The following is a 26,603-nucleotide window of genomic DNA, read 5'->3' on the forward strand; positions in this document are numbered from 1 at the left end:
ACCCAATTGACTTCGTTCCTACCCTGAGTGACCCCCCCCCCCCAATCCTCTGTCTTTGTGCATCTGTCCCTGTTTGGTGGGGGGGGCTTGCCATGTGCTGATGACCCTGAAATTGTCTAGGAATATTCCTTTATGTTCGTGCTGGGAACGGCCCTGCTTCTGAATTGTCAGATATTTATGGATACGTAAACAAAGCCCACATTATGTGAGTGGCTCTGGCAGCCGGTAGGTGGTGGAGGGTGTGCTCCCAGCCAGCCAGCAGCAGGGTGGGGACACAAAGGGTGCCGAAAGAAAGAAGGAGATTGGTGCTGGGGAGACACAGTTTGCATAATGTATGCCACTGGAGCTGGGAAGGGTTGGAGGAATGTTTACTGCCTAAACATTCCCAAGGAGAGTTGTTGATTTTTCCCCATTGGCTTTGTTATTTTTTAAATGTCTGCCTTTGAGATCTCTTATCTGCCACTCCACCAAGGACTGGTTTAATTAATGAGTGCGAACTTTGGGATTACACCCAACCGGCTCTTTCCCAGGATGGTTTGCAGTATATGAACACAGATATCCATCAGTTTGGCTTTCAGTTTAGTTTGCATTTTTCAGTCTGGGAGAAATCCGACGGCAGATTAGACAGAAAGAGAAGAGATTTGACAGGCAGAAAGTCAGCACCCTAATATTCCCTGCAAACAGAGTTGCTTTAATTCACAGCCACATGATCACAATGAGAATTCAGTTCCATTATAGAATACAATGGGGCTCACAGCATCCACTGGGCTCCTTAACTCTTTCGGTGATGAGGGAGTTGCCTGCTAAGCCACGACCAGGATTTATGACTTCTTAGTGTACCTCAGTTAGAGCCCACTGAACACTTTGCCACTAACAGAGTTAATGTGTCTATGATGTTGCTCTCCCTTAGCTCCCTGTGGTGTCATACTTGTCTTACACCTCTTGCCACGCTCCAGGGGATAGCCAAATTCATTCGCTTTACTAATATTTTATAATTAGTTACTGCTTGATAGACCAACCAGTGGCTGATTTTAAACAGTTTTTGTATACCAGCATTTGTGATGTAATTAGTGTTACATTTACTGAGATGGGGTTTAACCTCTGTTACTTTATTTTTTTTTTTTTAAGATTTTGTTTATTTATTTGACAGACAGAGATCACAAGTAGGCAGAGAGTCAGGCAGAGAGAGGAGGAAGCACAGAGAGGCTCAATGCGGGGCTCGATTCCAGGACCCTGAGATCATGACCTGAGCCGAAGGCAGAGGCTTTAACCCACTGAGCCACCCAGGCGCCCCATAACCTCTGTAACTCTTGACTGAACTGGGACAGAACTGAAATATAAAAAGGGGACACACTCTTAAATCTTCCACTGAGCTGATAGGTCTCGTAATCCTACCTGCATGAGCAGTTCAGGTTTTGTGAGTGCTAAAGAATACAGTTTTGGGGGTCTTCTTGAGGAATAAGGTTACAGATTATGAGTACAGTTGATCTTTGGCCAACTTGTGGGGGAGGTGACTAGGGGCACCAACCCCCTGCACAGTTGAAAATCTGTGTATGACTTTTGACTCCCCCAGAACTTAACTACTAACAGCCTACTGTTGACCATAAGGTTTACTGAAAACATAAAGAGTTGATTAACCCCTCTTTTGACTGTTACCGGTATTACATACTGTGCTCTTAAAGTAAACTAGAGAATAGCAAATGTTAAAATCATAAGGAAGAGAAAATATGCTTTCAGAACTGAAATGTATTTTGTAAAAAAAAAAAAATTATATCAGTGGGACCTGTGCAGTGCAAACCCGTGTTGTTGAGCTGTACAATATTAGAGCGGGGCTTTGGGATGGTCAGTGCCTGTGAAGGGCTCTAGGGTCTGTGCTTCCTCTCCTTCAGGGTAAGTGTGCCTCCCCCACCCCCCACCCCCCACACTCTGTGAAAGCAAAGCCTGGTGTGGGGAGCGGAAATGAGGAGGACATCTCTCTGTCAATAGGTTTTCCTTCTTGTTCCATACAGGTTGCCCTAGGGAGTAAAAATTCAGAGTTATTAAAACAAACAGAAATCCAACAAACCCAATTCAGTGCTCGAAATGTATTTTTTTTTTTTAAGATTTTTTCTTTCTCAGTAATCTCTACACCTATCCTGGGGCTCAAACACACAACCCTGAGATCCAGAGTCACACGCTCTAAAGACTGAGCCCGCCAGGCGCCCCTAAATGTGTTTTAAATAATTCATTGTAGTTAACTTCTCTAAGGAAAGGTAATTCTTTTAGTTCACTTTCTAGGTAGTAAATTTAGTTTGAGCAGCTGGAGCCACAGAGCCTTGAAGGGAAGGATTCAGGCACATCCAGGAAGATGAAAGGGTCCTAAGTGTGGGCCCGATAAGAGGAACTTCTGAGAGACCCAAGATGAAAAATTGGAGGTATCAAAGGACCAAAAATTACCAAGGAGATTTCCCTGGGAAGCTCAGTTGTGATTTCAGTTTAGGATAAGCTTAGCAAGCTCAACTCTGGACTCCGTCATCTGATGGGAGTCAGGTTTCTTTCTGCTTCTGTGCTTATTCAGGCCTTACTGCTCAATGGATCCTTACCCGAAGATGAACAGGAGAGGCCCCTGGCCCTCCTTCAACCAGGAGTCAATCCTGAGGAACAGCTGGTGAGTTCCTTCGTCTGTGACTGGACTCCAGATAAACCGGTTTATGTGTTTGATTTGCTTTTAGCTTTCGACTCTGTTGTCCTCACTTTCTTGAAATGTTCTCTTCCCTGACCCCACCTCTCCTGTTTTCCTCTGTATTTTTGACTGTTTCTTCCATTCTCCCTCCCTCTCCTCATCAACAAATTTACTGAGCGCCAACTATGCCTGGCACAACTTCCTGGTACTGGAGATGCCCTAAGGACAAAGCAGACCTACGACCCCACCCTCATAGAGCTCACCTTCAAGTTCCCTTTGAAGCTCCTCAGAGTTCCCCTGGGGGCCACTGCTATGGATCTGTTCACCTGGGCGGTGTTACCTGCCTCCTTGGCGTCATGCACTTCCCACCCTGCTTCTCAGATGCTGATTTCTAGCTCGGCTCTGGAGCTGTAGACTGACTGGCCTGTGTGGCATGTAACCACCGCCCATCATCTCCACTTCCATGTCCCGTAAGCCTCTCACTACCTCGAGTCCTAAATTAAACGGCTTTTCTCTCTCCACCACCAAAACTACTTGTCCCTTTGCACTCTGTTTCTGATCGCTACCCACGGCCCCAGATACCCAAGACTGAACATCATCCTTGCATCCTTCTGGCCCTTCCCTCTGTGTCTGATAGGTCACCCAGCTCTGTCCATTCCCCCTTTAAATTATATCCATCCACTTCTCTCCTTTCTCAAAGCCACGACCTTAATTCAGTCCTCCATCCAGTATGCTAGCAGCCTTCCAGCTGGTTTTCCTGATTCCTCTCCTGACCTCCTCTAATTCATTTTCTATAAAACAGCAACAATAAAATTTCCCTCCAAGGCAAGAGTCATTTTATCATTCCTTTGCTTTTCCTCGGACCCGCTGTACCTAGTACACAAGCACTTGTCTGAATTTCATCCACAGTCCTTTCCTTGCCCCTCCCCCACTTGTGCTTCCCCCAGAGAGGAGGGGCTGCTTCCTGTTCTCTGTATTCAGTTAGGAGGCTAACATTGGAAAAGGTACCCAGTAAATACTTGCTGAACCCAGTAAATATTTGCTGAATGAATGACCTCTGAATTTCACGGCATAGCTGCATAGCCATCTCTTTGTGCCTTATATTTAGATTATAATCCAGAGTCGTCTGGATCAGAGTATGGAGGAGAATCAGGACCTAAAGGTATGTCAGAACATGTGCCTTTTTCCCTTTGAAAAAACTTATGGGAATATCATACACCAGCATCAGAACAGTGATGTGTATGAGTGACGGGATGCAGACTTAGGACTTTGGCTGTGTCTGTTTTATATCTTTGATTGAAAGAGAGAGACATGTCCTGAGTATGGCAAAAACGTAATGTCTTTTGAGTCTTGGTGGTAATAGGTATCTATGTCATTGGTTCCACCTTTCTTTGTGTTTTAAATGTTTCATAATTTTTCTTTTTTAATTAAAAATGGGTCTAATATCAATATGGTTCTTTTCTTTTTTTTTAAATTTTTAGTTCATTTCTTTGAGAGAGAGGGAATGTGAATGAGAGCACGAGGTCGGGGTGGGTCAGAGGGAGAGGGAAAAGCAGACTCTCCACTGAGCAGAGAGCCTGACTAAGGGCTGGAGCCCAGGACCCTGAAATCATGACCTGAGCCAAAGGCAGATGCTTAACTGACGAGCCACCCAGGTGCCCCCCAGTATGGTCTTTTTAAGATCATTTTAAAATAATTTATACTACATTAATTTCAGCTGTACAACATTGATTTGATATGTGTATATATTATGAAATGATCACCATTATAAATGTAGTTAACATCCACCACCACACAGTTACACATTTTTGTTCCTTTTTTCTTTCTTTTTTTTTTTTAAAGATTTATTTATTTATTTATTTGACAGACAGATCACAGGTAGGCAGAGAGGCAGGCAGAGAGAAAGAAGAGGAAGCAGGCTCCCTGCTGAGCAGAGCGAGCCCGATGTGGGGCTCCATGAGGGGCTTGATCCCAGGACCCTGGGATCATGACCTGAGCCGAAGGCAGAGGCTTTAACCCACTGAGCCACCCAGGCGCCCCACATTTTTTTTTCTTTTAATGAGAACTTTTAACATTTATTATCTTACCAACTTTCAAATACATGATACAGTAGTATTAATCATAGTCTAGTACGGTCCTTTATAAAAACTTCTTCCCAGAATGCTTCTAGTTCAATGGGTTTTAACTTTTTTGGAGTCCTAGGTATATGACTAAAGCCATTAGCACTCTCCAGGATATGCACAAGTATGTGCTCACACACTCACTGACTTGAATTTTTAATAGAATTACTTTCGAGTCCATCTGTGGAGCCCATGTTAGGAATTTCCTATTTTAGATATGTTAATTCCAAACTCTTAATGGGATGCAATAGGAAAGAAGACCAGGGTCTAGGGTCTGCGTGTTCCTCTCCTAAAATCTTCCCTAGTGACAGTTATATACGTGTCTTTAATCTATTGTAAGGGGTGGATAATTAGTATTTCATTGTTGGGCTAAATGTGTCTTTGTTTGGTTTATAAAGAACAATGCCCACTTGGAGAATCCGAAGGACTCTAGCCCTTTGTCGAACACATGACACTGGGGGTAGGCATGTGAAGATAGGATTGTGTGCTTCAGTAAGGGAGACCTAGATTATGATGATTAGGTTTTCCTGTCAGTGAAGAGGGCTAACTGTAGGAATGAGAGTCTGTGGGAATGTGGTATCTTCTTTCTTGACAAGACGCTTCTCTACCTGCATTTGGGCCTGGGTAGCACAGAGAAGGACAGGATGGGTCTCGTTCTTGTTTCTGTGAGGCCGCCTTTACTGTTTACTGGACCGGATCTGCTTTCCGCCTCAGGAGAGGGTTCGTTGTTCATGGAATGGCTATCTGAGTTTTGTGTTCCTCCTGACAGAATGAGGTAATGCTTCTGATGCAACCCAGATGCCACCATCTGATCTAACTATATTTGGTTTGCAGAAGGAGCTGCTGAAATGTAAACAAGAAGCCAGAAACTTACAGGGGATAAAGGTAAAAAGGAAGACATTTAACCCTTTCAATAAACTCTACCCGGTAAACCTGTCTACTGCTGAGCGTGGGCAGGAGGAGGATGGTTGCGGCTGGGGTCTTGTATACATTTGCAGGAGCCTTGGGCAGGTGGAGTGCTACTAGGAAGTATCACTTTGTGGATGAGAAGTGACACACGTTGGGGAAAACACCAGCGTTTTGCTGAGGCTAATTTCTGACGTTACGACTTGTTACGCTGTCCCTTCCCCTCTACCACCCTCACAGTTTTTATATGTAAAAACAACCAGGTTTTAAAGTTTTCTTCAGTTCTAAAGACGAATGTCCTCTTAAACATTGTAATTTACTTAGTGTTTGAGTAGGTAATGGTATTTAATGGCTTGAAGTGAAGATGGTGTGAAAAGACCATGCCTGAAAAGTCTGTCTTCCAGCCCTGTCCCCTCCCCCCACTCAGTCACTTAGTTCTCTTTCCTGGCGGTTACTTACAGTTATCAATCAATATGTGTGTATATGATTTTTCCTTCAATAATAGTGTATTATACATACAGCTTGACACTTTGCTCTTTTTCCACCTAGTAGCATATCTTGGAGATCATTCTATTTCAGTACATAAAAACCTTCCTAGATCTTTTTTATGGTTGCATAGTATGCCAGTATATATTTATCTGATCATGTAATCAGTTCCTGTTGATGGTCTTTTAGGTTACCTCCAGTCTTTTGCTAATACAGTGATCTAGCTAGCAGTTTTGAATATATGTTGCTTCTCCTCCATGGGAATGCTTCTGTTGAATAAACACTTAGAAACGTGAAAGGATGTTCTTAAGCTGCTGTCTTCCCCTCTTCCTTACACTCCTGTTCACAGGCAGACTTCCCTACACTCCTGTTCACAGCTCCGCAGGGTTTGTCAGAGTCAGTATATTTCATAGAGTATATTTCATATTTCCTTTGAGATATGTCAGTAAACAAAGCATTCCGTGCTCAGATGAGTTTGAGAAAGGCCTTGTAGGCTGGAAGAGTCCCATACTAGAGGACCTGAGAAAGTCTGCCATAAAAAGTTTGGAATTATTAACCACAGAAGTGCTTTTTCTCCCATGCAACACTTACTAACACTTTGGGAAAAGTTCTCTGAACTGCCAATGCTAAGCGCATCTTGGATGACCTTTGGCGTGTACTGCCGTGGCTGACAGCGTACTTAAGGACAGACCCTCACCTTCTCCAGAGCCCACCCCATTTTTCTTTGCATTCTGTAAAGAGAGGAAAATCAAGGCAATCACACTGCAGTGCAGCTCCAGTCCCAAGTTCCATGTGAGGTCATCATGGTTGGAAAAGTTTGTTCTAGCCGATCTTTTTAAGTGTATACATCCCACAATTCTTAGGCATGGTAGAAACCAAGAGAGTCCAAGCTGAGAGACAGCACCATGAAGCTGGTAAGATCATAGGATACTGGGAAGAGAAACCACAAGTCCAAGAGGAGTTCCGAGCATGGAAATACAATCCCAGTCCTGGTCTAGACTAGGCATTGGAAGGCAGTGGGAGTAGGCCAAGAGGGATTCCAGGGATTCTCTATGAATGGGGTGGCAGGCAGCAGTAGGGCGCAGCCCTCAAGAGATGGGTATTTGGCAGAGAAGAAGGAAAAAGAGCTCATCTAGACTCAGTATTTATATGGCCTAGATACAATAGGTCATCTGAATCTCGGTCTGTTGGATCCCAAAGGCCACCAACTCTTTCTCTGGCATCATGCTGGCAGGAAGGCATTGGAGGGTAGGGGTGAGTAATAGGTGGAGGAGAAAGCGGGTTTCAGTCAGCTAGGTAGGACAGTGGATAGGACTTTTCTTCAGGTGCTAGCATCCAGGAGAGGTACAGAAGAATCCCTGCTCATCTCCTCACTGCAAGACCTCATACTCTTTCCGTCTCCTAGTTTGCCCGAACTAATGCTGGATACCAGTAAGGAGTTTAAAACTTGTAGTGATGACTGGTTGATTGATTGACTGGGACCACAGTAATGAGTGAGCTTTTGTTCCCAGGACGCCTTGCAGCAGAGGTTGACCCAACAGGACACCTCTGTTCTTCAGCTCAAACAAGAACTGCTGAGGGCGAATATGGACAGAGATGAGCTGCACAACCAGAATGTGAGCTGCATGAATGAACTCGGACCTCACGGAGCCCCAGGAGCAAAATAGGATGCATGAAGTCCAGTTCGATCTGCCATCCTGACCTCTTAGCTTATTTCTGAGCTGCCTGTCCTCCATGTCTGCAATTAGTCTTACTTCCTGTTAGAGTCATCTCTGCCCTCGCTGAAAGCCCATACCTCCCTGGCCTTGAGCCCTTGAATTTTGAGCACACTGAGACAGAGACAAAACCGTGGTGCTACCATTTGATTATCTTACTAAAGAAATGGAGAGCAGCTGTGTGTTTTCACCATAGTTGTGCGTACTCTGTGCTCTGTGCCCTCACAGCCAGCATCAGCTCTGGTTACTGTGTGGTTGGTTTCCTACTGGGCGTGGCAGACAATACCTCTGTGCCGGTTAATTCTTTCTTTACCTTCTTGCAGGTGGACCTGCAGAGGAAGCTAGAGGAGCGGAACAGGCTCTTGGGAGAGTATAAAGTAAGAATGTCTATCAGTTTGGAAATGATTCCCATTTGACCTTTTATGGATCGTCTGTTGTTGCTCTTGTTCAAAGAGCTCTGAATACTCTGTTCTCATTGCTGCTTTCTGCAAGGACATCTTCTGGGTGCCTTTGATTCCACAACCCTGAAGAACAGATAGCATGTCTACGAGAAGGAGTAGGTTGTCTGCAAACTTCCATCTCAACCTTTATGTCTAACCTGCGTGCGTGCCATGTGGCGGTCCTCCTGCAAATGCTAGTTCCCTTCTGCCTTACTGTTCCAAGAACCCTCTGTACTGTGTCAGATCACTATGGTGTGGAATGTCTTCCTGTGTGGCTTGAGGAAAGGACTCTTCCCCTTGAGCCTCTCCTTTGCTCAGGTGGAACTTGCCCAGCCAGCAGTGAGCTGTTCAGCGCACTTGGCTTTGCACCCACCTGAAAGCTCTGTCTCTGTTGCAGAAAGAGCTGGGGCAGAAGGAGCGCCTCCTGCAGCAGCACCAGGCCAAGCTGGAAGAAGCCCTCCGGAAGCTCTCCGAGGCCAGTTACCAGCAGGTGGGAGTTGAGGCCCCCACTGACTTCCTGCGCCTCCAGCCTGAAGACAGCTTTTTCTGATGTCGTCTCTTCCTTGTAGGTGGACCTAGAGCGGGAGCTGGAACAGAAAGACGTCCTTTTGGCTCACTGTATGAAAAGAGAGGCAGATGAGGTAACCTGCCCCTTCGGGCCCTCTTCCCACATCTCTAGGGTTAAAGAGGCTATTTGGTGAGGGGGTTTAGAGTGCAGGGTCCAGGGGCTCCTGGCTGGCTCAGTCGCAGCAATATGCAGGCAATATATCTTGATCTCAGGGTCTTGAGTTCGAGCCCCACATTGGGTATCAAGAATACTTAAATAAATAAAACTTGAAAAATTTAAAAATAAGAACGCAGCTTCCAAGCAAAGAAAATCTAGTTTCAAATTCCAGCTTTTCATACTTGTTGCCATTGTGTGACCTTAATTTGCTTCACTTTTGAGCTTTAGAAATAAGACCTATTGAAAAAGAAAGAAAGAAAGAAAGAAGACTCATCAGGGAAAAAAAAAAAGAAATGACTCATCTGGAAAATAGACAGTCCACTTGGCACAAAGTCAGGCTCCAAAATATTAGTCTTTGTTCTTATTCTTTTCCTCACTGAAGTGAAGTCAGGAGGCGCCGAAGCAGCCTTCTCAGCCCTGCCCATGGCCACGCTGAGGCAAGGGTGGGGGTCCCCCGGCCGAGGCTTCCATTTTGCTCATTCCTTATTCAGCAGTGCCAACCAGTTATCAAGTACCGGGGTTACAGCAGGGAACGAAAGGAGAAAAAGGTCTTTGCACTCATGAGGGTTAAATTCTAATTGAGAGCAACATGAACAGACAGACAATGGGAGACTGTGATAGGAAGTGGTAAGTGTGAGTAAGAAAGGTGAGGACATCTTGGTTTGGAATTTTCCCTTACACCAAGTGTCACTTCTTGCTGCGTAGGTGACCAGCTACAACAGTCACAACTCTCAGAGCAATGGTTTTCTCCTTCCAGTGGCAGGAAAAGGAGCTGCTTCCGTCACTCACAAAGGGGTAGGTTCTTGGGATTTGCATGCAGACCCCACTTCCAGCTAAAACCAGAACAGTGGCCTAACCATCACCAGCACCCCCAGGCCTTTTGTACCCCAGTTCCCTAATTCCTGCATCTGATGAGCGCAGAGGATGCAAGACTCTTGCTGTCCACCGTGAATAATCAATGGGCAAACAATAGGCCCACTTCTGTGAAGGAAAATTTCTTAGCATTCATACCTCCTCCCTTGGAAATAAAAGATCCGGCCTGGGAGCCTCTGTGTAGGGTGTTGAGCCCAGCAGTGGGGATGTGGTTAGTCCTGTGGCCGCGCCAGCTCAGCGGCACCTCCCTTCTGCCCCCAGACCAGCGACCTGCAGCTCGTTCGCGACGCGCTCCGCAGCCTGCGCGGCAGCTTCAGCGGCCATGACCCTCAGCACCACACCATCGACAGCCTGGAGCAGGGCCTCTCCAGCCTGATGGAGCGCTTGCACGCCATGGAGACCCAGAAGAAGCCGGACAGAAGGGTAATCCTCTTTCTGGGCCGGTTCTCTTGGGCCAGCACCAAAGAACTTCGTTGTGTCAAGTTTAATTGAGATGACGGCTTTGCCAACAGACATGTCAAAGGTTTTCCTCTAAGTGGAGCCGACTCTGCATCAGGAAAGGCATTCGTGATAACTCTTGCTCCTAGAAATTGCATAAGGGTTTAAGGAAGTGTGGTTCTTGAGCCCACAGTAGTCTCCTCTACTGCTTCTTGCCCTTCCTTCTTCTCCCCTGAATGAGCTTGGCATTGGATGTGGAAATATATGGGAAACTACATTGGAGACTAGAGAGCCTTTTATAAATGTACATCGTTCTTATTAGAATATAATGTCCAATTTTATATACTGTGGAAGATGGGGTAGAAAAGTATATATTTCAGGTACATTTTTATGATTTAAATTTCTTGGATAAATTCTCCTGCTGATGATAACTCTTGGTATTTTTGTGTGGCTTCTCAGGTTCGGGGCAAGTCACCCAGAACTCAAGAAGGTAGTGAATACCGGGAGTCCTGGCCCCCTAATTCAAGTAAGTACTCATTACTGCTCAGTAAGGGCTCCTAGCTTATTAGATCAGAAATTTAGTACATTTCTTGCTACTGACATTTTGAGAGTAGAATTTTTCTTGTGGTACTTCACTCTTTTTTTTTTTTTTTTAAGATTTTATTTATTTATTTGACAGAGATCACAAGTAGGCAGAGAGGCAGGCAGAGAGAGAGAGAGAGAGGAGGAAGCAGGCTCCCTGCAGAGCAAAGAGCCTGACATGGGGCTCGATCCCAGAACCCTGGGATCATGACCTGAGCCGAATGCAGAGGCTTTAACCCACTGAGCCACCCAGGTGCCCCAGTGGTGGTACTTCACTCTTACATTGCTTCTGTAGGAATACTTGAATCGAGTTACTTCTAGGATGTGAAGACACATACCGGCCGTCATCAGCACCATTACCCCAAGTACCTTTAGCACGTGCAGGATGCTCCTGGCTCAGGATATTCCAAAGATATTTTGGAAAATATACAATATCAAAATATTTACACCGAACACAGCAGAATATAAAACAACAGAAACACACACAAATCCCCCTACAGTCCCAAATAGTACAGGAAATTTCCAGTTCTTCCTGAAGGCAAAAGTTTAATTTCTTTGGGGATTTTCCTTAAAACTGGGGGCTTGGGTCTTTCAAAAGACTTGCGCCACCTAGTGGCCACGCTGAAGAAGTAATTTGATCTGCTCTCTGCCCTCTCCTTAATTCCTTTCCTTGTTCCTTCAAACATGCCGGAAACCTACCCTGCCTGGTAATTTCTCTTTTACCACGTATGTTAACATTTTTCTTTAGTAATATCCACATTTTGTCTTTTATGGTTTACCCAGGCCTAATCTAAAAGTACATAATAATCTACAAAAACCAAATAGTAAAAAGCTAACCGTTTGTTACAGTTTTTTTTTTTTAAAGATTTTATTTATTTATTTGACAGAGAGAGATCACAAGTAGGCAGAGAGGCAGACAGAGAGAGGAGGAAGCAGGCTCCCCACTGAGCAGAGAGCCCGATGTGGGACTTGATCCCAGGACCCTGAGATCATGACCTGAGCTGAAGGCAGCGGCTTAACCCACTGAGCCACCCAGGCGCCCACATATACAGTTTTGAAAGCTACATTAATAAACAAAATCTAAAGTAAGACACTTAAGATATTGGCACAATAAGAAAGATAAAATGTTTTTTGTAGGGCAAATAAAATAATATGTAAGCCCCCAGATACCTTTTCTTCTTGAATGAGGGATTTACACTGGGAATAAAAAATTATATTAGTACCAGAATTAGTTTCAATTTCTTTCTTAGTATTGTTTTGAAACAGTCTTTTTTTTTTTAAGATTTATTTATTCATTTATTTGTTTGTCAGAGAGAGAGAGTGAGAGAGTGTGTGTGTACAAGCAGGGGGAGCGGCCTGGAGAGGGAGAGGCAGGCTGAGCAAGGAGCTGGAAGCTAGACTCGATCCCGGGACCCTGGGATCATGGCCTGAGCCAAAGGCAGCTGTTCAATCAACTGAGCCACCCAGATGTCCCTCATTTCTATTTTCTTGAGAGACTTTTTATTTTCTCATCCCTTTCAGGACTTTCTTTAGGTTAATATAAATTGCCAATGCAGATAATTCTAAATATTTGGAAATTCTTCTTTAAAAATCTAAAAATTCCTTCCTTCCTGGAAAAATCCTTTTATGTATTTGCTATACTTATCCTAAATACTGCAAATATTCATAGCTGCTTATATATACAGAGTTAATCTAATTTCTGTATTCACAGTTACAAGATCTCTCTCCTGAAAATACAAAAGCTTGTGTAACTCATTAGCCTCCTACCTACCGACTTTTTTTCTTATTCCCCCACATCAAACCTTAAAAAAATAGTCTACATGGGATCTTTTTCCATCCTTTCTTCCCATTCACTACTCAAGCCACCAGTTGGCTTTTACTCAGCAAATCCATACTTAGTGTTCTTTTTGTCAGATCACTGTTGACCTTCTTGGCCTTAATCAAAGTGGTTACTTTTCAAACCTTGTCTTCTATTGACTTCTAAAAATCACTGATTGTTCTTCTTTTTTTTTTTTTTTAATATTTTATTTATTTATTTGACAGACAGATCACAGTCAGGCAGAGAAGCAGACAGAGAGAAAGGAAGGGAAGCAGGCTCCCCACTGAGCAGAGAGCCTGATGCGGGGCTCGATCCCAGGACCCTGGGATCATGATCTGAGCTGAAGGCAGAGGCTTTAACCCACTGAGCCATCCAAGCGCCCCAGGGCTGTATTTTTGAATGACAACTGGATATCTCCCTGTAGGCATAATGGTACTTCAAACTTTGTGTCCAAAACTGGATACAAAATAGAGTGGGAAAAATACAGAGTATGGAATCAAACAGATCTGGGGGTGTAGTTTTGGCTCTCAGTAGAGTGTGGATCATGGGCAAGGGAGTTAATTAATATCTATGAATTTTAGTTTCCTTGTTCATGAAATGGAGATAATTTTGAAGGATTATGAGCATTAAGTGAAATATTATGTGTAAATAACATGGCATAGTGGGTGGCAGATGAGAGGTGCAAGGCGAATGTTTATAGTCTCAAAATACCTTCCAATTATTCCCCTCTGGCTTATGCCCTGTCTTTCTCCATTTCATCACACCCAGAGCTCCTGAAAGAGTAATCTTTTCTCTGAATCCACTTCTTTTCTTGCCTTTTACTCTTAAGGGGAAGCAATAATAATTATTTTGGATTTAAGAAGTAATACAGTAGAGTGGCCCCTGGGTGGCTCAGTCAGTTAAGCGTCTGCCTCTGGCTCAGGTCTTATCCCAGGGTCCTGGGATGGAGCCCTGCGTTGGGCTCCCTGCTCAGTGGAGATTCTGCTTTTCCCTCTCCCTCTGCCCTCCCACCCCACTGGTGCTCTCTCTGTCTCTCTCAAATAAATAAAAATAAAATCTTAAAAAAATAAAGTAATACAGTAGATGAGCGGAATAGAATTGAGAGTTAAGATAAAACCTATACATCTGTGGTCATTAGACCAGCAGATAGTCTCTTCCACAAATGGTGCTGGACAACAGTATATCCACATGTAGAGATGTAGAGCATAGAGATAGACCCCTACCTCACACCATGTATAAACATTAAAAATGGATCACTGAGGTAAATGTAAGAGCTAAGGCTGTAAAATTCTTGGAAGAAGACCTGGAAAATATTCATGACCTTGGATTCTCAGTCAGCAACAAAAAACAAAGCAAAGCATGAGCAATAGAAGAAAAAATAGGGAAATTGGGACTTCATCAAAATTAAAAAATTTTGCATCAAAGGACACTATCAAGAAAGTGAAAAGACAAAGGCCATAGGACTAAATACTTGAAAAATCATTTATCTGATAAGGCTGTAGAATAGAGAATATACAAAGAACTCTTACAGACTGACAACAAAAGACAAAGAAATCCAGTAATAAACAGGCAAAGGGCTTGAATAAGCGTTTCTCCAAAGATAAACAAATAGCCAGTCCACACATGAAAAGATGTGTAAAACCAAGAGTCATTAGGAAATGCACATCAAAACCACAGTGAGATACCCTAGTTCTAAAGGATTGGAAAATAAATGTTGTTGAGGGGGAGGTCCCAGATATTGCTGGTGGGGATGTCAAATGGTACAGCTGCTGTGGAAAACAATTTAGTGGTTCCTCAGAAACTTAAATACAGAATTATTCTATGATCCAGTAATTCCTTTCCTAGGAATATACTCAAAGAATTAAAAACAGGTATTTAAAAAAAAAACTACAAACTTGCACACACATGTACCTAGCATTATTCAGAATAGCCAGAAGGTAGAAACAACCCAAATGTTCATCCATCACCCAATGAATGTTTAAACAAATTCTGGCATGTGCATCTGATGGAATATTATCCAGCTGTAAAAAGAAACAATGCACTGATCCATGCTACAACATGGATGAACCTTGAAAACGCTAAGTGAATGATGCCAGACACAAAAGGGTATAAACTGCATGAATCCTTTTATATGAAATGCCCAGAATAGGCAGATCCCGAGAAACAACCAGTGAGTACATCAGACAGATGCCAAGATTAGGAAGGAGGGACTGCTTAATGAGTATGAAGTTCTATACCTTTTGGGATAATAAGATGTCCTACAACTAGATAGTAGTTACAGTGACATAATACTGAATGTACTAAATGCCTCTGAATTGTACACTTTGAATGGTTAAAATGGTGAGTTTTGTGTTATGTGAATTTTACCTCTATTTTTAAAAAGTAAGTTAGGCAGCTCTTTCTGCCCACGGATCCTGTCCCCATGCTTTAATAAAAATCACCTTTTTGCCCCCCCCATAAGTAAAAATAAAAATAAATTTAAAAAGTAAGTTAAGAAAAATAATTTCCAACCTCTGCCTAGGATATAGAAGGCTCCTTCCCTAACGATAAGACAAAGTTGAGTCCTCTAAAAGAAATCATAACTTTCACTTTCTTGAATCCACGAGAGAGATGAGGTCATAAAGCAACCAACGAGTCCGAGTACAAAGTGATGCCTCCAAGGAGAGACTGGATGCAAGCACTGGTGCACTTGTGGGAGGAAGATGGCCCCACCATACGAATAGGAAAGAATTCGGCTAGGATTATAATTGCTCAAGGCTAAGCAGAGAGGATAGGAACCCTCAGGGCCACAGAAGCAAGGGGAGTTTGCACCCACTCGCAGGCTCTTTATGGACCTCCATTGGGTGCTTATGAAAAATACTGGTTGTGGGGACAGAGTCTAAGGAAGACCTACCTTGGTGGTGGAGGCCCGGGCAGCTGCCACGAAAGGAAAAGCATGAAGCATTCTTCTTTAAGGAACAAAAGCCTTAAGCCAGTAGGGAAGGGCAGTAAATCAGTTTTCTCCTCCCTCCTTGGCCCAGGCAAAGGTGAAGACCTATTTTGACAAGGGAAAGAAAAAGGGAAAAAGAACTGTCTGTGCCTGGGAGACTGGTAGGACACTGTCTTGGGCTCATATCTTAGAGGTTGCCTACCCTTGGGGGAAGAAGAGTAGGACCATTGTGAATGCCCCACCCTCAAGACTGAGGTTGGGTCATGACCACAGAGAAGCTCCCCTCATTGCCAGCCACTGGATGTCCAAGCACTGAGTAAGAAGCAACACCAGCTTGCTGTGGGAAGGCACAAGTGTATAGAGATGGACTCGGGCACAGGCTCACAAGTAAAGTCTAAAGCTGAAGATGGAGGAACAGTGAAGAAAAACCCTCCAGCAATCCAGCTCCTAAACATAACTCTACAGGGATTTGAAGATGGTGGTGCCCCAAAGATAACCTGAACAAAAATCCCAATCCCAGCTCAATTGCAGTCCAGATTAACTGTGGCCTGGCAGAACGAGCAGTGGTCCTATTTCTAAGCATAAATATTTGGTAAGTCACTCTCTGCCGTCATATACATGATGTCTAATATTCAGTAAGAAATTATAAGACATTATAAGACATCCACAAAAGCAAGAAAAATACAGTTACGAGTCAATCAGTATCTACTTGAGAGTAAACTCGTATGATAAGGATGCTGAAATACCTAGAATAAGTTAAGAAAATATATGGAGATAGGATGGCAATAGAGATTTTAGTATTATAACAAATCAATTAGATTATAAGGTACAGTAATTACTGTTTTTGGTTCTTATGATAAAAATTTCTTAGTCTTTTCTCCTATTAAAGGCATAATCATAAGTACTCCTTAATTAAAATTTTTAATAAGTACCTGTATAAAGAATAGAGAAGATGCAGACCAAGGAATCTGAGTTAAAAACCATGGGACCGGGGCACCTGGCCTGGGTGGCTCAGTCGGTTAAGCCGCTGACTCTTAATTTCAGCTCAGGTCTCGATCCCAGGGTCCCAGGTCCAGCCCTGCATCGGGCTCCCTGCTCTGTGGGAATCCTGCTTCTCCCTCTCCCTCTGCTTGTGCTTGTGTGCTTTCTTTCTCTCAGTCAGATGAATAAATAAAATCTTTTTTTTTTTAAGATTTTATTTATTTATTTGACAGAGAGAGATCACAAGTAGGCAGAGAGGCAGGTAGAGGGAGATTGGAGGAAGCAGGCTCCCTGCTGAGCAGAGAGCCCAATGCGGGACTCGATCCCAGGACCCTGAGAACATGACCTGAGCCAAAGGCAGCGGCTTAACCCACTGAGCCACCCAGGCGCCCGAATAAATAAAATCTTAAAAAAATAAAAACCAAACCAACCATGGGACCAACACGTACAGATCCTGTGTAGCTAAGGGATGAGATAGGTTTTGTACCTTTCACAATGAAGCATGAAGCCCCTTGGGATCCGAGTTTCTAAGGTCACTTTGCTCTGTGGTTCTTGCTCCTGCTCACGTTTCTCCATGAATTGCGTGGGCGTTCTCTACACCATCTACAAGTTGGCAATGTCTGCGCCTCCTGCTCTGTGTCCCTTCTCCCTTGGTTGAGATCTTGCCTGGCTTCTTTGACCTTTTGACTCTGAGCAACACTGCCTGTCGGGACCCTCGTTGTTCCCTGGGAGAAGTACCTGGAATGGGTGAGAAGTGGCGACCTCATGATAGTGTCCGTGCCCAAAGCACCTCCTTCTGGCTTTGTGGCCCTAGGGGTAACTTCCCGTGGATCACACCCCACAGACGTGGCTGGTGTTTTGCAATGGTGTGGAGGCTGCGCTGTGACCCCAGGCACCTTCATGCTCCTGGAACACTTCGAATGACGGAATGAGGTGGGGTTGGGAGCAAGCTCTGACCTCAGCGTCTCTCTCCAACTGCAGGGTTGCCTCACTCACAGAGCTCCCCGGCTGTCAGCAGCACCTGCACGAAAGTGCTCTATTTCACTGACCGGTCACTCACACCCTTCATGGTCAACATACCAAAGAGGTGAGATTCCAGGATCGCGGTTTCTCTTTCACGTTTTGAAAGGACAAAGTAGTGACAGGAGGCGGACTCAGGGGTTACCTCCCACTGAACGAGCTGAGAGGCGTTTGAGGAACAGTATGGTGTAGCACGAATATAGATCGGGATCCTCGTTGCAGTGTCACCGCTAACCAGTGGTATTGTAAGGGACAGGTCATGATCTGCTGCAAAGTACAGACGCCGTAATGGTGCTTCCAAACCTGATGCACAGTTATGTTCTGAGTTAGGAAAAATCATTTTTTAAGGGTTCAAAACAGCTCCCATTGGTAGGCATGGGTTGCAGCCTGGCCCTCCAGAGCTGTTACTCATCGATCTTGGTCCTGTTTGATGGTTGCATCTAAGCAATTGAGAATTCATGTTAAAAACCTTCAAACATTCCTTTATACTCCCTTGTAAGGTAAATAAAGACTTTTTAAACTCTGGAACCAGCAGCTGAGAGAGGTAATAGGTTGTCCCTCCCCTGGAGAGTATGCTTAGTTGGTCTGGGCTAACAGGGAGATGAAGATGGTGATGTCTGACTTAATTTTATCAGCCTAAAGAGATGGAATATTGTTGCAAAGAAGGAAATCAAGAGAACTTAGACGTATTGATAGTTCAGCCAATTAGATTTCAGAGATCTTACGGTGTCTGATTTCCAGAGTAAAACAGACAAAAGCGATCTGGCTGCTGCTGGAACACAAACATCTATTTTAAATTCTCAGAGCACCCTGTCCGTAATGCTATTCTTCTTCCCTCTTGGTGGCTCCCTAACCTCTGCTGTAGAATTGTCTGGGTTCCCAGGGGCGGGGACCTAACAAGGCCATGTCATTTCTGCCTGGAGAGTCTTTGGCAGGGGCCTGGCTTTAAGGTAACCTCTCATCTTCCCGGCCTAATGAGCAACAGTCTACGTTAGTGCTCTTGCCTTTTGTTGCAGGTTGGGGGAGGTGACACTGAAGGATTTTAAAGCAGCTATTGACCGGGAGGGAAATCACCGGTACCACTTCAAAGCGCTGGATCCTGAGTTTGGCACTGTCAAAGAGGAGGTACAGAATCCCTGGGGGGCCTGGGTGGCATCACTGCTGGGTCCTGAACCCCAGAGCCGCCTCCTCTGCGACCAGTACCCGAGTTCCCTCCCCAGGTCAGAGGAGTTTCCCAGAGCCTCAGGCCCATCTGATTACTCTAGACCGATGTGGTCAGGGAATGCACAAGGAACTGGCAGCTTCCTCAGTTCAAGGACTTCGATCACTTTGACAAACTGGGACAGAATGCTTTATTTTAAAAAGGAGAAAGTTTTGTTAGTGAAAATGAAAGGACCTAAGCTTGAATGGAAGCTTGGCTTGAGGGGGTCCCTTCTCTATCTGTAGCTAAATCTCTAAGAAACTTTTCTGCTTCCTGTGTTGAGCAGAATAAACAAACAGGCATGAGTATGTGGAACTGTATATCGGGATGGTAGTTTCTCAGATAATTAAAATGAGGAACTTCTGGAAAGTCATGTCTGCTTATTCTCAACTCCTTGAATGTTTTCTTAGCCTATGCTTTTCTTTATAATCCTTCTGCCAAATATAGGGAAGAGAGTTCTGGGTTCTTACATAATCACATTGTGATTAAAGCCAATGTTTTATTTCCTAAATATTTCCACACTGAAATGCTTTAATAGCCCTGTTCTATTAGTGGCTTAGAAAATTGAATGAATGAATAAAAAGAACTGCTTGTTCTTTTGGTCTTCTTTCTAACCCTTTCTTTATGATACCTGGGACCAAAATTTTACCCTTTCTCATTTTTGTAATATATATGCTACTGCTTTCTCCTAAGCACCCTAAAGTGCTATATGGTTAGTAATCTATTAATTCTAATCAAACTCTATAAGCAAAGGAAGGTTAGGGATGCTTTTACCATTTCATAGATTAAAAAAACTATATATATATGTATCATATAAAAATGTTATGTAATTTTAATAATATATAATAATATAACAGGATATATTATAGTATATGTTGTATTATATATAATGCACATAATCTGTTATACAAAATACAATAACATATTACATATGTTAAAAATATTTTATATTTATATATATGTATGCATTTGTATACATTTTTATATTTAGGTATAACTTTAGGGACGAAACAAAAGGGACGTAGACTCTAACTTAAGGCTTTCCTCTGTATGTTCTTTATCTTCTGTGTTGAGGTCTTGCTTTTATCAGCAGCAGCCATCTAGACTTCCCTGTCTTACTTATTTTTTCACTGTGGCTCTATTTTTTTCTTCTCTAGGTTTTTCACGATGATGATGCCATCCCTGGGTGGGAAGGGAAAATTGTAGCCTGGGTAGAAGAAGACCATGGAGAGAATTAATGCTGAGTATTGAACTGGGGGCTCATGGAATTTGGCACCCCCTGGCTGTTTCACTCAGGAAAGAGGACTAAAACCAGAATACACAAAGAAGTTTCTAGTTTGTGCTGCCAAAAAAGAAGCTTCTCCAAGTGTGACAGCCCTGGGCCAGTACTGTTTCTGTGCCTGGCTTATGTGGTACTTAAAATCCCTGTCCACCTGTAGACCATGGGTTCATCTGGAGTTCCTTGTCCGTGGGAACACAGTGTTTTATTCTACTCTGAGGACAACAAACCGAAGGCCTTAACCAGTGGGAATGGATGATCCCGCTCCTGTAGGGGCATGGCTGCTATTATCTGGAAACTGGGAATTGGACGCATCACTCCTGTGTGTTACAGTATTATTTTAATCGGCCTCAATGGTTGCAGCAATCAGAGTCCCAGCATTTGTACTCACAGACAAGGCAAAGGTACCAGCTTTTTTGCTTCTTTGCAGCTATTGCAAACCAAGAGGAACTCCTGAGGTGGTACCAAAGATGAAAGCCCACTCTTCAGGAAGTTTTTGGACCGGACATGGATGGTGCTGAATCGCTGATTGGATGGAAAAAGGGCTGCCCATATTGTGCTATACTTTGCTAAAACCATGATGAAGTAAGACCTTGGGTTGCCTCTTGTGTCTTAACTGGTTCTGCAACTTGTCCTTCAGCCCACAGAGGGCACATTTCATGTACTGCTAGTTTTCTCTGGGGACTCTTCCACCGTAGAGCTATTTTTTCCCCTTCCAACTGACAAACTTTGTGTTTGAAAGGAATAAGGAGTTAAAGTCTCCTTAAAAATCTAGGCGGGTATGGAAAGGTGCTGCTACCCATATTTCCTTGACTTTCTTTCTCTCATGACTTCCTTTAACTCATGGTGTCTCTGTTGTAGTCAAAAGGAGACCGTTCATTTCAGTGTTTGTGATTTATGAGTACTGAGCATGAGTTACTGGTCTGCCCCTCTTCATTTCAAGTTATTTTCGATTATGTATTTAGTCTAGGTTGATCCTTTAGGGCACAATAGGAACCATGGGGCATGGAGCATGAGTTGTGAATGGCAGGGTTGATTCTGGGTTAAAAAAACCCTAGAATCCTTTCTCATGTGCAACATTGTCAAGTGTAGAAGCTAAGAGAAAAGAGTTAAACTTCCAGAGATTACTTAATAACTTGGGTTTTCTCAGTCATTTACCAAGCACCATCAACTAATCAGCCATATATATATATGTATGTATGTATATACATATATATGCACACACACACACACACACACACACAAATACTCATTCCCAAAAGCAGTCGGCCTGTGACCAATGTACACTGCCAACCAGAAGAGTCAGACAAGTCAGTTCTGGGTTCTTGACCTGTCTGTCTCTAGTTCATCTCTGTTTTCCAGCTGTTTCAACATTGGAGCTCTGAAATGACATTTTGTTGTTTTATATAAAAGTGTCTTTTAAAATAGTTCATGTTTGGAGAATTCTTTTGTACTCATTTGTTTTTGTCTGAGAACCATGTCTATTTTTATAACTTGAGTGTGAGTTCTATATGTTCTCACATTCTATATACTGTATCCATTTTCTAGAGAACCCAGTAGCTTTTATAAGGCTCTTCTCTTCTTACCCTTGTGGTTTCAGAACAAGCTTTATTTTATTACAAGTATATTAATGACAACTGATTCCTGGTTCTAATTCTACCTGCCATTTTGGTAGTGGAGGTAGTTTTACGTAATCTCTTTGATTGCTCCTCTAGCAAACAGAAGGAGCTCAAAAGATTTCTGATATCTTTCAGTAAGTTTACTTGATCTCCTACTGAAGAATTTCTCATTGGAAGTGACTGGGAAAGTCAGTCAAAAGTAAGAATAATTCATTATGAAAGCAAACAGAAGAAAACAGGATATTCTGAATCTGCACCCCCACCCCACCCCGGAAGTCTGGAGAAAAGGTCCTCATGTCACCAATTTCTCTGTTGCATGAATTTTAGTGTTTTGCTAGACATGCTAGAAAGCATGAGGGTTACTAGGCCAAAATTTATTACTGTATTTCCAGTACAATTTATCTTAAATATCTGTCTCTTAAGTTAGATTTTACTTGTCTGGTTTCTTTGAGCAAACATTCTCACCATTATGTAGAATTTAGCTTTTCAGAGAAAATTAAGTGAGAGAAAAATTTCAAAGTCCTCTACCTTATTTGGCTTTTATATCTCTGTCCTTTGGAAGAGGAGCTGCATGGCCTCAGTGCCTCCACAGAAAGCTGAAGTTGAGTTCGGGGAGAAAATGAGATAGTTTTTTCCCCTTTAGCTCATTAATCTCATATGCCACGGGTAATAACTAAACACCCCCATTACAGGATGTCGCTCCAGTAATTTTTGTGTACAATGTGTTGGTAATCCCCATTCCAGTTTCTAAAGACAGGAACCACCTGACAAGAGTGTGCATTGGTTCCTTCTGGTTTAAATCGATTCCTGTTTGTTACACTTTGGTTGTCCTCGAAGCCTCTTGATTTATTCCAAGGATTGTCCCCTGGTGACATTTGTGTGGGATAGTCCATCCAAACACTGAAATTCTCTTCCTTTGAAAAAACTAAGGAATTAGAATGTTTAGAGTTCATAAAATAACCTCTAAACCTATGAGATTTAAAAAAAAAGGATCCTCTCACAAAAACTAGCTTAGAAGAAAGCTCAATTCCTTCAAAAGTCGTCATTTAAAAACTGATGACGATTCTCACTCAGTTCCCTAAATTAGCTGGAATTGGAACATTTTACAATTTGTACCTAAAGAATTTGGATTAAACTTAGTTAATGGCATTCCTACTTACTGATTAACATTTCAGCTCTTTTTGACCAGGATGGCTGTAAATTAGGGAAAATATCTTTTATGTTTACATCCAATCCAAGAGGACTCTAATTACTTAAGAGCATTTATGTCATAATAATTTTCATTTTTTCCATAAAATAAGCATTATGATTGCACACTCCTATTGTCTGAATTTATGTAAGAGGTATAGCTTGCTTAAAATATATATGTAAAGTTATATTTTCTTAGAAACATGGATGTTTGCAACCATTGCTTTCATAGAGATTACCACCATGCATTCTCCCCGTTTTGTTTTCATGAAGACTGTGTTATACCAGAGGCTTCTGATTATCAAAGTGATAACCAGTTTTAACTGCCTGTATGTACCAGATTTGTGAACTAATTTAAAAAAAGCAGAAACAAACCATGAATAAAATGGAGTTTGCAAACTAAATACCGTTAATCATTTTCACTTGTGTTTATCGACTGAAATTAATCAGCAAAGCCATTTACATTTAGTGCAAGTCAATATCCTCAAGTGATCTCCCTGGTAGCATATTTACTCATTACCTGGGGAGCAGAGATAAGGATTACTTTATGACCATAGATATTTTACCATTGGCATTTCAAAGGAAAGCACAAAACACATTATTATTGTCAAAGAAAATTCACTGATTTAGCACTTCTTTTGAAATTACATATAAATGTGCAAACAGATAAAAACCTGAGTACAAGCTGTACTCCGAACCAGAATTTCCAAATTAATTTGAAAGCTGCCTTCCTAAAACTTAGGTCAGCTTTATGTATCACTTCAATTTAAACGTTTTATATATTTCTATTTTTAGTCCTGAGCACATATTTTCAACTATTAATTACAAGCTATTTTAATTAGGTCATTATGTTAAAATTAAGCATGTAAAGAACTTTCATACCCAGTAATTCCTCTTTCCATCTACCCACTTCCTATTGGTTGTCACCATTATACACGTTTCTCTACTTCAAACCTTAGAGTCTTGAGCCTTCCTTTTCCTTGACTTCTGTTATCCAATCTGTTCAGGGGAGTTCAGACCTATTCTCTCAGGCCTGAAAACCTAAGAATTCCTACCACACCTCTGGGGTAGACTTACGCCCTAGACTGTTTGACCTGTGCCCTCCTGTGATTTAACTACACCTGTCAAAAGTATATTCAAATAAAAACCGGCTATGCACTGAAAAATAACAAACCCAGGTTTAAGCAATTCTACCTACGTAAGTGATCAGCAAACTGAAGACAGTATCATACAAAGGCTGATTTAGATCCAGTTATTAAATTCCAATACAGTGGAAGTAATAACATACCCTGGTCAATTCAAAAATCACCAAAACATTTTCATAATTTATAAAGTTACAGTATAAGCCCTTTCACTAATCACAATTATTCTTCCAATAGTTATTCCTAGTTTTACTTAATTTGTAATATAATTGTTCTACTCTTATAATTTCAAATGTGCCTTTCCATTTAACCTGTTAATTTATTATTTCTCACTTGTACTGCCTACGTATTACTGTTAGGCAGCTGTGATTGCTTGCTTTCCTCATATTTGGAGAGTAACATTTATCAGTTCTTTTGGTTATAAAGACACTAAAGCTATAACACAAAGTGTTATAAAGACACTAAATTATAATAAAACTAATATAATTATAATTAAATTAAAATTATAATTAAATTAAATTAAAACTAAATAATTATAATAAAACTAGTATCATTATTCTGAATGCTTTAAGGGTACTAGAATAGAATTTTGGGGAAAGATGTAAACTTACTTCTTGTACTGCCACCTATAAAAACAACCGTTGTATTCAGTCCACTCAATGAGTACATCTTTTTCACTGCAATCTCAATACTGGGTTTTAAAAAAGCGTACTACTTTAGTAGGTATGAAATAGTGCCTCCCGGCTGCTTCAGTTTTCCAAATGTTTAATTACTAGCAAGGTTGAACATATTTTCACACGTTTATTTTTCCTATTTCTTGTGTTCTTCGTGTTCTGACCATCTGTACAATGGGGACTTAAGAGATATAAATACAGCACGTGCTTCTTCCTAATCTAATGCCACCCTCCGCTCAGAAATGAGGTATTTTTCACTTGTAGCATGATAACTACTTGTAGTGGATCCACTTGTAGTGGATAACTTCTCATTTATTAATCCAAATGACATGATGCTTAACTTCCAGTATTTACCGGACGGTATACCAAACTCTAATTTGTATGAAATATTTCAAGCATAACAAAGCTTTTTGCGATTTAAGGGGATTCTATAGTAAGTCAGAAACGTAAATCTGTTTCGAAAACTTGTATCTTCATACACATCATAAATGCTTAGTCCTGCTACAGCACACCTTAATGGGGGAATGAATCTTTGGCTTGGCTGCCCCTCACACCACTTGGCTGGAAAACCTGTTCACTCTATTTCCGGTTATGCTACAAACCCGAAATTAAGCCTTTGTAACTTAATACGGGTTGCGCGGAGCGAGGCCCCAAACCTGGCCACGTCTGGGTCGGCAGAGGCGGTCTGCACATCACCGAAACGCCCAGATCCCCTCCGACAGCTCCGCGGAACAGTCTTCCGGAGCGCTCCGAGACCCTGCCCTTGGCCTCCGGCTCCCTTCCCGGTTTTTCTCAAAACTTGGCCACGCCCCCTCAGCCCACCTCTCAGGCCATTCTGCCTCCATCAGCCTGGCTCTCGCAGCCTCTTTAAGCCCCTCCCTGCGGGCTGCGCCCTTCCCATCGCTTAGGCCCTGTGGGACCCCGAGATGCCTCTCCTAGGACCCCTCTACCTTAAATCCTCTCCGCGTCTTATTTTTCCCAAACTTGCGCCTGCATTGGCTCCGCTGGAACGCCCCTGCCCCTGTGGCTGGAAAATAGTCTACCCTACCTGCCGCCGGCCACCCTTTCCCCTACTCCCTGGAGGAAGAGCGGACGTTCCACCCATTTCTGGGCTGGGGAGGGGTGCGGTGAATCCTCGGAGCCTATTTTACGACAATGTGCGGCCGTGCGGCGTGGCTGACGGCAACGCCACACTGCTCTTGGAGAGGTCACTCCGGAGACGGCGTTGGTTTTGGGGTGTGGGGGTTGCTGGCACTATGTGGCGCGTCTGTGCTCGACGGGCCCAGAATGCGGCCCCAAGGGCGGGGTTCGGGGCTCGGTGGGCGGCCTTGCGGGAGGACCCGGGAGCTCCATGCGTGACTCCGCGGGCTGGTGCGGGTCCGGCTCGTTGCAGTAGTGGGACCATGGGGTATGGCAGGGTCCGGGCACTCTGCGGCTGGAGCCCCAGCTCGAAGGACACACGGAACCGCCTCGTTCTGCAGCTTTTGGGATCGTCCAGCCGCCGCTGGTATAGCCTGCCCCCGCATCAGAAGGTGAGCCCCAGTCCTGCCCTTCGCGGGACCCCGTTTGTCCTTCAGGGCAGACTTCTTGGCCTCGGAATCCTCCCTCTGAGGCTTCAGTGATCTTCCAACCCCTTCCCAGGGTATGTCATTTGTCTCTTCTCCAAAACCCAGCCTTGCTGTGGCTCTTGAGCTTTTTTACCTCTCCTGATGTATTTATTCCATTGAAGGAAGAGTTCCAGGCTTCCGTCTCTTGATCTATTCATTGAAAGAAGAGCTCCAAACCTTAGGCTATTTGTGGAATGT

At 43.0% G+C, this 26,603-nt stretch overlaps 2 protein-coding genes and 1 long non-coding RNA gene across 8 annotated transcripts in view; 2 read left to right on the forward strand and 1 right to left on the reverse strand.

Moving 5' to 3' along the window:
* Positions 1-23,386, forward strand: part of DIXDC1 (DIX domain containing 1) — a 72,120-nt gene extending 48,734 nt beyond the window's left edge. For all 6 annotated transcript variants that reach the window (XM_013054832.2, XM_004749816.3, XM_004749814.3 and 3 more), the window contains 13 exons: positions 2,558-2,647; positions 3,771-3,824; positions 5,617-5,667; positions 7,686-7,790; positions 8,213-8,266; positions 8,727-8,819; positions 8,899-8,970; positions 9,759-9,848; positions 10,188-10,349; positions 10,824-10,890; positions 17,657-17,762; positions 18,712-18,820; positions 20,054-23,386. In XM_013054832.2, coding sequence (XP_012910286.1) covers positions 2,558-2,647; positions 3,771-3,824; positions 5,617-5,667; positions 7,686-7,790; positions 8,213-8,266; positions 8,727-8,819; positions 8,899-8,970; positions 9,759-9,848; positions 10,188-10,349; positions 10,824-10,890; positions 17,657-17,762; positions 18,712-18,820; positions 20,054-20,134 — 1,134 coding nt within the window. In that variant the 3' untranslated portion in view covers positions 20,135-23,386. The remainder of the gene's footprint in view (positions 1-2,557; positions 2,648-3,770; positions 3,825-5,616; positions 5,668-7,685; positions 7,791-8,212; positions 8,267-8,726; positions 8,820-8,898; positions 8,971-9,758; positions 9,849-10,187; positions 10,350-10,823; positions 10,891-17,656; positions 17,763-18,711; positions 18,821-20,053) is intronic.
* Positions 19,827-25,929, reverse strand: LOC106005548. Its single transcript, XR_006605973.1, has 3 exons — positions 25,847-25,929; positions 24,736-24,815; positions 19,827-20,103 (listed from the first exon to the last, which is right to left on the reverse strand). It is a non-coding gene; the product is annotated as an uncharacterized LOC106005548 (long non-coding RNA).
* The window catches only part of DLAT (dihydrolipoamide S-acetyltransferase), a 30,750-nt gene continuing 29,998 nt past the window's right edge, over positions 25,852-26,603 (forward strand). The window contains exon 1 of the mRNA XM_004749812.3: positions 25,852-26,330. Coding sequence (XP_004749869.2) covers positions 26,055-26,330 — 276 coding nt within the window. The 5' untranslated portion in view covers positions 25,852-26,054. The remainder of the gene's footprint in view (positions 26,331-26,603) is intronic.

The sequence above is a fragment of the Mustela putorius genome, unplaced genomic scaffold (assembly GCF_011764305.1).
Source record: "Mustela putorius furo isolate JIRA1106 unplaced genomic scaffold, ASM1176430v1.1 tig00000198_pilon_pilon_pilon, whole genome shotgun sequence".
NCBI lineage: Eukaryota > Metazoa > Chordata > Mammalia > Carnivora > Mustelidae > Mustela > Mustela putorius.